This window comes from Hemicordylus capensis, chromosome 4, assembly GCF_027244095.1.
Source record: "Hemicordylus capensis ecotype Gifberg chromosome 4, rHemCap1.1.pri, whole genome shotgun sequence".
Lineage (NCBI taxonomy): Eukaryota > Metazoa > Chordata > Lepidosauria > Squamata > Cordylidae > Hemicordylus > Hemicordylus capensis.
This window is the reverse complement of record NC_069660.1, coordinates 241,156,942-241,169,606: the sequence shown is the minus strand read 5'-3', so window position 1 is coordinate 241,169,606 and position 12,665 is coordinate 241,156,942. Positions and strand designations below refer to the sequence as shown.

Genomic DNA, 12,665 nt, shown 5'->3' with positions numbered 1-12,665 from the left:
AAATTAAAAAAAACACACACCACCATTTAGAACTCCAAACCAGCCCGGTTCGATGGCCTTGAGCAAGTTCACACATACCTAGTAAAGTATGTTAGAGCGAGAGTTGGGAGAAGCACTGGCTAAGTTTCACCAATGGAACCTGATGGTTGAATAGGGTGGTGCATAGGTCTCCCCACTACAGTTTTATACAGTATCTCACATTGACTTTCAAAAGAAACAAGGCAAGACAACAAGCATTTTGTGAATTCACGAAGAAGATTTAGAATTATTTTGTGAGTAGACTACATTGGTATGTACAGACCTACTAGGAATATAAGAATCTGCCATATACCGAGTCAAACCATTGGTCCATCTAGCTCGGTATTTTCTAAACAGACTGGCAGCAGGTTCTTCAAGGTTGCATGCAGAAGTCTCTCCCAGCCCTATCTTAGAGATGCCAGCGAGGGAACTTGGAACCTTCTGCATACAAGCATGCAGATGCTCTTCCCGGAGCAACCCCACCCCCTAAGGGGAATATCTTACAGTGCTCACACATGTTTCCCATTCAAATACCCCCAGGGATCGGTACTGGGACCAGTGCTTTAACTTATTCATAAATGATCTAGAAGAAGGGATAAGCAGTGAAGTGGCCAAATTTGCTGATGACACTAAACTATTTAGGTTATAATCCAAAACAGATTGTGAGGAGCAGCAAAAAGATCTCTCTAAACTGGGGGAGTGGGAAACAAAATGGCAAATGCAGTTCAATGTAAACAAGTGTAAAGTGATAATGAGGCAAAAAACCCCACAACTTTAACATATACACTGATGGGATCTGAGCTGTCGGTGACTGACCAGGAGACAGATCTTGGGGTTGTGGTGGACAGCAGTGTTCCCTCTAACAGAGAAATGTTGTTGACTACAACTCCCAGAATCCCTAGTTAAAGGCCACTGCCTCTGGGGATGCTGGGAGTTGTAGTGAACATCTGGTAATCCTTGTCAGACGGAACAGTGGTGGACAGTTCATTGAAAGTGTCAACTCAGTGCACGGCAGTTGTGAAAAAGGCTGATTCCATGCTAGGAGTCATTAGGAAGGGGATTGAAAATAAAAATGCTAATATTATAATGCCCTTATACAAATCTATAGTGTGACCACATCTAGAGTACTGGATACAGCTTTGGTTACTTAAGAAGGATATTGTAGAACTGGAAAAGGTGCAGCAGAGGGCAACCAAGATGATCAGGGGCCTGGAGCACCTTCCTTATGACGCTAGGCTACAGCATCTGGGACTCTTTACTTTGGAAAAGAGGCGACTAAAGGGAGACATGATGTAGGTGTATATAATTATGCATAGAGTAGAGAGGGTGGAAAGAGAGAAATTTCTCTCACACACAACACTTGAACTAGGGGTCATCCTGTGAAACTGAAGGTCAGGAAATTTAGGACCGACAAAAGGAAGTACTTTTCCACACGGTGCATTATTAAATCTATCGAATTCTTTGCAAGGGGATGTGGTGATGGCCACCAGCTTGGATGGCTTTAAAAGGTGTTTAGATAAATTTATGGAGTACAGACCTATCAATGACTACTAGTCTGGTGGCTGTGGGCCATCTCCAGCCTCAGAGGCACAATGCCTCTCAATACCAGTTGTAGGGGAGCTATAGCAGGAGAGAGGTCATGCACATACCTCTTGCCTGTAGGCTCCCCAGTGGCATCTGGTGGGCCACTGTGTGAAACAGGATGCTGGAGTAGATAGGCCTTGGGCCTGATCCAGCAGGGATGTTCTTATGTTCTAAATGCAAACCAGGCAAACCTGGCTTAGCAAAGGGGACAATTCATGCATGCCACCACAAGACAGGCTCTCCTCTATACTATATTGGTCTGAATGGCAGCTTCTTTTCAGGGGCAAATAGCCACAGGAGGGAAGGAGATGAGGACCATGATGCAGGTGGCAAAAGGGTAACCCTTTCCCCCACATGTACCCTGGTTGTTGTTGAGATAATGCCTTGCAGAAGCTGACATTTTAAGAAAAATATGCGAAAGATGGCGCTATGCTGATGTACACATCATTGTATGTAGGTTGGCTCATAGTGATCTAGAGCATAGTTTTCAGCTTGAGAGTTTTTGGTATTTGGATAGAGGAAAAACCATTCTTTAGGGTCCACCAGTTAAGTGGATGCTAATGTTCATGCACAAGAATATAATTTGTTGTTGATGAATCTTCTATTTGGGGTTCACGCCTCCAACAAGAGTTTCCCAGTTCACTGAGTCCAACAGGCAAAGATCTGCTTCAAATATTGGCCTTGTTTGAAATTAGGATGGCAGACATGAGGGATAGGGCTTATTAACAACAAAAATGAAATTTTAGATTTATTTTTTTTAGTTGACTAATAAGCAAATTAGTTGAAAATATTGAAAAGATGGGCTTGTGTTTTCCCCATTTTAAAATATTTAGTTGGGTCAGCCATACATTGCCAATCAGTGGCTGACATCCACACTAACATTGCACATGGAGAAAAATATTTCACGCACATAACTGGGGAGGAGCTATTTTTTGTTGATCCCCTGTTATTTCACCGATCTCCAGCCCCATGATCCTTGAAAACCTGTCCCTGAGGATCCCACAACCCTCAAGTACATATTTTTGGGAGGCACAGAGGGCTGCAGAAAGAAGGGAGATTAGTGGAAATCACTCCTCCCTCATTGTTTGAATGAGGGAGGGCACTTTTTTGTCATGTGCAACATTAGTCTGGATGTCAGCCTCTGATCATAATATTGCCAGAATACGTGTTTTGTTTCAGTAGTAGTAGTAGTGGTAGTATTAAAAAAAAATCTGTGCTGGGGTATCACACTATAAACTGAATGACTCAAGTACAATATTTATTTCAAAATAATCAAATGAATTTTTAAAAACCCTTTGTGGCTGCTGGGGAAAAAACTGTTGATATTGTAGAAATGGAAAAATAGACTGAAATAATTTTCAGAGTAATTTGTGCAGGATTTATTATTATCATTATTTATATACCACTGTTTGGTATTCAGAAGGAAAAGAGAATGTGCCAATTACTGGAATATGTATTATTAACAATTGTTTCTGTAAAGGTTTATTTTTGTTATGTAATATGTGTGTGTGTGTATATATATATATATATATATATATATATATATATATGCATGTTTAATTAGTGAAATATATATTGAAATGCTGATATTGAAGAGACACATTCATGTAACTTAATCTGTCATCTTTGTGGTTTATTTAAAAACAAAAAACATGAATTCATTGTGACTGGTCTCCCTGAAGTCCCGTAAAAAGCCAACTTTTCCACAGAAAGTGATTTGTTGACTACAATTTATTCATTGACTTCTAGAAAAATATGGAACCAGACACAGGGATACCTGCAAACATACTTCAGTCAGTTGATAGCCTTAATTATATGTTCAAGATATTGCAAATAATATATAATCATGATAATCTAATTATATTAAATTATATTACACATAATGTCATTATGTCAGAGGAGGCTTTAAATGTATTTGCATCTGAACAAAATGGCAAAGTGTGTAAAATTTTACATGTTGTCCCTTTCAAATGAAGTACTTTGGATCACAAGGTTCCATGCTACATTTATTTCTTCATGAATTTCCTGTGCTGATTTTTTTGGAGACACAACCAGAGTTTTATGTGCTGGAGCCTTAATCCAGAAATGTGTGTTTTGAATGTTTATCTCAGTGTAGTTTTACAAAAAGAGTTCAAGCCTGGATCAAGTTGGACATCATTTTGCTATTTGTTTTATGTGCAAAATTATCTAAGCTCTGCACTGACATGTAGCGTTATGAAGTACACAATAATTAAGATTGTCAGCTGATTAATCAACTGCTTTTTAACCCATTAGTTGACTAAATTCAGCAGGCCTGGCAATACTATGAAGTGGTCTATTTCAGGCGGCATATTGTGTGCCATTTTTCAGAGACAGCACCAGAAGTTACCTTTCCACTGGACTTCTGGGTGGAAATCCAGACCCCCCACAGCCAACCCCCTCCCCGCAGTTCCCTCCCAGTTTGGGTGCGGAGGAGTGGTACACGAGCTGTTAATGCACTCCCTTGCAGGGTGGGGAGGGGTACCTTTAAGATGCAGGTAAGGAGCTCCTTACCTGCACCTTAAAAGGTACCCCTCCCCAGCCGCTGAGCCAGCTCAAACGCCAGAGTTCGAGCCAGACTGGTGTTTGAAAAAGGAAGCACTGAACAGGCTTGTGCTCATCCCCTAGTGTTGGCCTGCGCAGTGCTGCTTTGCTTCTGGCTGGCCTATGCTGCCGTGCCATGCCAGGACTTGCGCCGTGTGACCATTCCTGTGTGCACCTCTGGCTTTTAAAAATTGCAGCAGGTGTGTGGCCGGAGTGGGGGCGGGGGAAGGAAGGCAGTGGCAGTGGGAACCAGTCCAGCTCCAGCAACTCGTGGTGGTGGCCATAACCAGGCCAGTCCCAGCAAGGAGGTGGAATCTGTGGTGTGGCCTCAATCCTCATGCAAGTTTTAGTTTCCTGCCTCACACCAGCTTCTGTTTGTGCTTTATTTTTAAAGGCAGGGCAATGGGAAGTTAATTCTGTTTCTGTCTTCTCAAGGCTTGACTTTGCTGTTTTTGCACCTTTGTGTGAACTCACCCAGGTTTTCCATCAACCAAGTTTGCCGGGTGATGATCATTGTTTCTAGGGTCCGTTTATGTACAGTATGTGTTTGCAGCTGAGCAGGACTGTGGGCTTTGGTTCCCTCTTTATTCTCCCTCTACCTCTCCTCCTCCCATTTAATGTTTAACTTTTTATTTAACACTTTGTTGCTGTTCCAACCCAATATATATTGGAACCATTGCTGCCTCTTGGTAGGCAAGCTGGCTGATCAGAATAAGTGTTTCTGATCATCCCACAGGATAGCAGAAATAGAGGGGTGACTTGTGTGTGCTTTTGGTTTCAGTAAATTTTGGTCAGTAAATGTTTGTCCCTCCCTGGGAAGAGAATTAGTCTTGTAGCAAGCATGAATTGTCCCCTTTGCTCCACCTTGGTTTGTGTTTGGATGGGAGGCTACATGTGAGTGCTATAAGATACTCCCCTTTGAGCAGGGTTGGGTTAGATACTCCCTGAGCATGTTCTGATGCAAAATATAGTGCATTCAGCTAATGTAAGTGGCAAGACTGTCCATGCAAATGCACAATTGCTGTTTGTGCCCTCAAGAACCCATGTGTTTGGGTGGGGTGGGCAAAGGCCCTTTAGTTCCAGGCTTCAAAATTATCTAGGTGTACCTCTGGACAGCACACTCATCGAGTGCCCCCTCCATGGACAGCCTGCAGAGGGAGGGAGGCAAAATGGCACCATGCTGCCTTTCCTATTCCCTTCTTAACAGAAGAGGGAGAAAGGGGGAGATATTTGAAAGAAGGAACAAAGGAGGAAATGATTGTAATGGAGGGGGGAAGAGAAAGGAGCAGATGCGGGGAGCGGGTGTTCCTACTTAGTGTTCTGCTTCAGAAGACAAAACATTCTAGGCTGGCCAAGAAATCCAGTAAATCTGCATACTGCCCAAAATATATGTCTCTTTTGAGAAATTAGATGAAGTGCAACAATTTAAATTTTAATACAGAAGTTACCACTCATTCTCAGAAAGAAAGGTCAATTTCAATCCTTTTTTTGGTTCCATATTACAGGAATGTCCCTGAAGCAAAAATGGCTAAAACATTCAAGTGTACCTTTAACTCACTGATCCATTAACAAAAATTTGTCCTTTCTGATTCATTAACTAAAGCAGCAGTCTTCTACACACTTACAGTGGGTATAGGAAAGAATCACCCCCTTTGATAGACCTTAAATTCTGGTTCCCTTACATCCTGAAATGAAAACACAAAGAAAATTCCCTTCACCAGCTGTACTTATCCAATGCAACCTATAACATCCAACTGAAAAACATCACAATTACAGTCCAGAAAAAGTGTCAGAAATAAAAAACAAGAATTACTGAGATTGAAAAGGATCATCCCCCCAATGTCAATATTTTGTTGAACCACCTTTTGCTTTAATAACAGCCTTGAATCTGTTGGGATACTTCTCTATCAACCTTGCACATCTAGACGGAGCAATATTTGCCCACTCCTCCATACAGAACTGTTCAAGTTCGGTCACATTGGATGGTAGGTGTTGGTGGACTGCTATCTTCAAATCTCTCCACAGATTTTCTATGGGATTTAGGTCTGGGCTCTGACTGGGCTACATGAGGACGTTCACTTTTTTCTCCTTCAGCCACTGTGTGGTCAATTTTGCTGTGTGCTTCGGATCGTTGTCATGTTGAAAGGTGAATCTTCTGCCCATCCTCAACTGTCTGGCAGAGGGTAGCAGGTTTTCTTCCAGAATCTGACGGTATTTTGCCCCATCCATTTTTCCTTCTACCCTAATGAGAGCCCCTAGCCCCTGAGGCAGAGAAACACCCCCACAACAGGATGCTGCCACCTCCATGCTTGACTGTAGGTATGGTGTGTTGTGGATGGTGAGCTGCGTTGGATTTATGCCAGGTGTACTGTTTGGTGTTGAGGCCAAATAGTTCAATCTTGGTCTCATCTGACCATAAGACCTTTTTACATTTGGCATCAGAATCTTCAAGGTGCCTTCTGGCAAAGCTCAAACGAGCTTTAATGTGGCCTTTCTTGAGAAGTGGCTTTCTCCTTGTGACCCTCCCGAACAAGCCACATCTGTGGAGCGCTCGTGAAATTGTTGTCACATGCACAGAACAACCACTCTTTGCCATGAAGTCCTTTAACTCCTTCAGAGTGGCCATTGGCCTCTTGGTAACCTCTCTTACCAGTTTCCTCCTTGCTCTTCCATCCAGTTTGGAGGGCCGACTGGATCCAGGGAGGATAGCAGTCCACCAACACCTACCATCCAATGTGACCGAACTTGAACAGTTCTGTATGGAGGAGTGGGCAAATATTGCTCCGTCTAGATGTGCAAGGTTGATAGAGAAGTATCCCAACAGACTCAAGGCTGTTATTAAAGCAAAAGGTGGTTCAACAAAATATTGACATTGGGGGGGGTGATCCTTTTTCAATCTCAGTAATTCTTGTTTTTTATTTCTGACACTTTTTCTGGACTGTAATTGTGATGTTTTTTAGTTGGATGTTATAGGTTGCATTGGATAAGTACAGCTGGTGAAGAGAATTTTCTTTGTGTTTTCATTTCAGGATGTAAGGGAACCAGAATTTAAGGTCTATCAAAGGGGGTGATTCTTTCCTATACCCACTGTACTTGGGAGAAGCTCCATTGAACTCAGTGGGAGGTACTTCTGTGTAAATACATAGGATTGTGCTGTAATATTATAGTTGATCTACTCATTAAAGCCGTTAAAGCGATACCCGTATATTTTGGTACACAGGGCCACCCCAAAAGCCCTCAAGGTTTTTTTGGTTTTTTTAAAATTAAGTTATGGAAAATACTTAGGGCTGTTTTTGAGTCTCGAGAAATATAATGCACTTGGCCTCTGTCGATGAATAAAATTGAATTACCTCAATCAGAGTTTCTACTGTATGTGAAAGCTTCTATCTATTGGGACATTCCTTCTCCTATTTAAATTCATTCATCCTAATCCTAAGTGCGCTACTGAAGATCCTTTCAAAAGGCAGAATTTTCCTCCAGCTTTTCAGTAAGTCAGCACCATGCAGATAAAACAGACTCCAAAAAGGCTGAAAAATGGGCCATGCAGCTCAGTAAAACAATGTCTTTTAGGAATGGCAAATTTAGTCATCTGAGCGGATTTATTTGCCATCACAGATTCCCATTTGGGAAAAGACATCAGTTTCTTCTTCTAATCAAAAAGTAGCACATGATTAATTATGGAAATGGTATTCTATTTTCACAGTCTATTAACAATTTTGACAACTGCATAAAGATCATATTAATACTTTCTCCCTTCCTTGAGTTTTGTAGCCACAGTGAAATTGAGATGCAGAACCAGCACAATCTGATCCTAGTTCTACAGAATATAGGCCTTGTATTAAATATTTAAAGAAGCAACTTATTGTCATGCTGGTTTTCCAGCAAAGTTGGAGATGTGTTCTGCATTCTATTATTTGTAAAACTTGGCTAGAGATTCTAAAGCTGCACATAAGAACTGTTTTTATTTCTCTACAATAAGGCAGGGGTGAGAAATCTTCTTCTTTCCCCCCTGTAGAACAGTGCTATTTCAGTTCTATTTCATAAGTTCACTCTCTGAGCCTGTTACCATGAAAACAAAAATGAGTAATGATTTTGTGGTAAAAATGCTTCAAGTGGGATAACTTCAAATTATTTTTGTTCTCAAGCAATGGGACCTATGTTTTTCTGGGGAAATGACAGGGTACTTCTTGGATGCTAGCTGACATCCTGATTCATGAAGTGCTTGTGGAAGGATGTTTCACAAGTGTGAAGCTGTTGCCCTGACTAGTACTGCTCATTCTGGGGCCTGAACTCCAGAACAGCAGGGAAATGCTTGACTAACAAGCAGAAGGTTGCCAGTTCAAATCCCCACTGGTACTATATTGGGCAGGAGTGATATAGGAAGATGCTGAAAGACATCATCTCATACTGTGTGGAAGGAGGCAATTGTAAACCCCTTCTGTATTCTACTGAAGAAAACCACAGGGCTCTGTGGGCACCAGGAGTCGAAATCAACTTGATGGCACACTTTATTTATGTATTTATTGTTATTTATATATACCATCTTTTATTAAAAACAAGGCGATTCACAAAAGTCAAAAACATACAATAAATATGAACAATTAAAAATATCAAGCTTAAAATATACTTTACCTTTACCGCACAACCAATGGCACAGCTCCAGGGGCGTAGCAAGGTTGGAGTGGGCCCAGAGACAAGATTTAAAAATGCTCCCCCCCTCACTGAAGCTCAGCTCACGAAGTAAAGAAATCTTAAATGAGGCTGAGTAGTGGTAACAAAAAGCATAGTGAAATCTATCTACCTACCTGTCTGTCTGCCTGTCTGTCTGTCTATCTCCTACGTGCCACAATAGAACATCATCTTAAATTATTTTTTACAAGGGTTTGTAAATTGTGGATGGTGCAAGTCATTTAATGGTAATCGAGAAAGACATGCCCTTTCTGGTAGCTCCAGGTCTTAACACTCAAATCAACTTCGGAAGATGAATACAACTGAAGGAAGCCTGGGCGGGTGCACAGCTGGGGGAGTCAGTCATGTGACTTGTCTCTGGGGGGCCCCCAAGGCAGTGGGCCCCCAGACAACTGTCTCCCCTTGCCCTATGATAGTTACGCCCCTGCACAGCTCATCTATTTTAAATGGCACAGCTCATCTATTTTAAAGGTAACTTTGGTAAAAGAGTGTGGCAGCACAAGAGCGTGATTCTGAAAACCTATTGTGTTTAATGCCACTATCAGTAGTGAATTTAGGCACAAGCTAAGTGAGCTACAGGGCCCCCCAAATATTGAAAAATGACTCAATCTCAAGTTTTATATAACTGCTTGAAAAATAAAGGCGAAAGGGGAGAAAAGACTCAGACATTACTATTCTGATAAGACAAAAAATATTCTCATATGGCTACACAATTATTTATCAGATTGAATTTATAAATCTGTGCAGAAATAACTATCAGTTATTTCTAAAACCCCTGCTAACTTGGCAGGCACCTTTTAACATGGTAATTCTCTTTATTTAGCAGGGGGAGCATAACTGGCCCTATCCACCCCCAGCACAGTACCTCCAGTGACTGTTGCTGGTGTCTATTTTATGTTTCTTTTTAGATTGTGAGCCCTTTGGGGACAGGGATCCATTTTATTTTTCTTATTTATTATTTCTCTGTGTAGCCTGAGCCACTTTTGGAAGGGTGGTTTGGAAATAGAATAGAATAGAATAAATAAATAAATATTGGAATTTTAATAGACCTTCGTCTAGTTTAGACCAAACCTGCCATCACAGTTACAGGCAGTGTTTGCCTCTTTAGAAGAACATTGCTGCAACTGTGAGCAAGTCGGTGGGATGGGTGGGTGAGATGTGCTGGGGTGGGACTTCTGATTCAGCATGGTATAGTAGTTAGAATGCTGGACTAGGAACAGGGAGACCCGAGTGCAAATTCCCATTCAGCCATGAGACTTACTGGGTGACTGTGCCAGTCACTTATCTCTCAGCCTAACCTACTTCTCAGGGTTGTTGAGAGGAGAAATGTAAGTGTGTGGTACACCGCTCTGGGTTCCTTGGAGGAAGAGTGGGGTGTAAAAAAATAAAAATAAAAATCCATTCTGTAATGCTATGTGGCCTTTAAGTTTCAAATAGTTTAGGGCCTAAACATTTCATAATCAGGTCCTGGTCACTATGTGATCTTCTTGCTCTGGTACAACTTTGTAACTTAATGCATGCATTTTGCTAGGAAATCAGCTACTCTTTGGAGAACCCTGAATTTGAGATAGCAGCTAAACCGTTTCTCAACCTGGAGTTAAAGGCAAAGAAAATGAGCACAAATTGTTCTTAAAATTTTGTTTTATTTAGATTTTAGACAAAATTGAAGATGTCCAAGAGCTTATATTCACCAAAGAGCCTGATCTGTTGAAAGCCCTAGTTCCAGTTCAAACTATGCATCTTACCATTATTATGGCACACCTGAGTACAGAAGATGATGTGAGAAGGTAAGAGAAGTTAAAGTAATGCAGTATTCGCTCTAACTTATTGATCTTTTTAGCATGTTAGCAACGAGCAGTTCTTATTTAGGCCCTAACACATTTTATGTTGTTGCTGTTTTAGGTTTGGCTTGGATGTTTCGGTTTTTTGAGACAACATGTGTCTTACTTGGCCACAGCAAACAAATACCATAGCCAGGTTTAATGAAAACTGGGATAAAAAAAAATTTGGGAGCTTGCTTTTACTTAAGCAATGATCATAAGAATGGCTGCCATCTGGTCGTGAATGGAAGCAACTTGGCTATATATCGTATATCTAACGTCTTTACTTAGCCTAGAGCACAACAGCTTTAACTGAGGAGCCTCAGTAAAACTGATTTATACATAGAAAGATTTTTATATTCTGGAGCTATTGCAAGGTCTACAGAAGGGAAACACAAAATTTGGTGGCTCTTAGATGATTTTCATCCACATCAAACCACATTTTCTAAGATTGCTCTATGGGCAGCAATAGATTCCCCAATTATCTCTCTCTCTCTCTCTCTCTCTCCCTCTCTCTCTCTCTCTCTCTCTCTCTCTCAAAGTCATTCTCATGACCGGCTATACCCAGGTAGGGCAGTCCTACCATGGTATAGCCTGGTCATGAGAAGTGCTGGGATCACTCCCTATCCTGGTCCTCCTTGCCAGGGTAGCCTGGTAGCAGGTGTGCCCTTCTACCCCATTCCCTATCATGTAAACACTCAGGCTGACTGCAGCCTGAACATTCACAAAGCCAAGAGGACCCAGCTGAGGGGGGATCCCTAAATGCAGGATGGAGGGAAAGAAGGAGAAAAATTGATTTGTTTCTGAATAAAGCATAGATAAACAAACATAAGATTGCTTCGTGTTTACAAGGGAAGCAGCTATAAGTGGTGTGCACAGAACCGGTGCCTGCTGGTTCGAAGGTGGGGGAGGGATACTTTTAAGGACAGGGGAGGGTGCTCTTACCCCTCACCTCTGTGTTTCCCCCACCTGTGCTGTCTTTTAAAGCAGTCTGGCAGGGCTGCAGTGTACTACCTCCTTGCTGCCCCAGTGCCGCCAAGGACCGGAAGTGACCCAAAGTGCCTGGTGCACATGCACACATCGTACACATGCGCATGTTGCATGCGCACATGCACATGTCGCACACACCAATTTATTCACTTACAACAACTGCAACAAGGCACGCATACCTAATCCCTAAAATGGAATGCGGGCAACTCTTTCCGTGAGATCCAGCTTCCTAGGACCTACTAAGATCCCACCATGGTGAATCAGCCAGGTTCGAGGGTTGTCAGCTGACATCCTACAGCTGGCTCACCCCCTACCACACATTTGATAAATAAAAATAAATAAAAATAAAAATAAAGTTAAGTGGAGTTCTACAAGGCACCATAAGATACTAGATACATATTTTTTACATTATATTTTCAAGCTCTTTTCAAGCACTCTTTTCAAGCACTGTCTTATTTAAAATATATGTTTATCTTTTTGTGCCCTATGGTTTAGTTTTAGGGGTATGATTAAGCTTCAGGTCCAAAATGCTGCAATTTGTTTTGCCTTGAAAGGAAACTAACAGCTAGAAACAAAAATCTCATTGTTGGATTCTAGCGTAACGGGCAACGATCAATGAAATTTAATTGGGTAATGGATTTGTTTTGGTGTAATAGTAAATAAAACAATGTAATACAGAGCTGTGGGACAATTACGATCTAATATTATATTGGAAGGAGCCCAATTTATTTTTCTAGTTTATAAGGACCTTCTAACCTCAATGCACACATGCGCGCGCGCACACACACACACACACACACACACATGTTTTGATTTAGCAAATATTTTATTGCTTCTGCATTGTTAGCTGCTGTCATATCAAGTGATTTATGATTTGGGGCCTGCATTCAAAGGCACACTTATTTGAAAGTAAGCCAGATCAAAGTCAGTGAGGCTTACTTCCATGAAAACATGCTTAGGGTGAAGCTGCAAGATTTCAAAGGACACCGCAATGTATTTGTT

At 41.5% G+C, this 12,665-nt stretch overlaps 1 protein-coding gene across 5 annotated transcripts in view; it reads left to right on the top strand.

The window, feature by feature from the left end:
- Positions 1–12,665, top strand: part of LOC128323107 (uncharacterized) — a 179,414-nt gene that overhangs the window by 20,801 nt on the left and 145,948 nt on the right. For all 5 annotated transcript variants that reach the window (XR_008306171.1, XM_053245799.1, XM_053245798.1 and 2 more), the window contains exon 4: positions 10,504–10,640. Coding sequence is in view for 4 of the 5 variants with exons in the window: in XM_053245799.1 (XP_053101774.1) it covers positions 10,504–10,640 (137 nt within the window). In the remaining variant the exon portion in view is untranslated. The remainder of the gene's footprint in view (positions 1–10,503; positions 10,641–12,665) is intronic.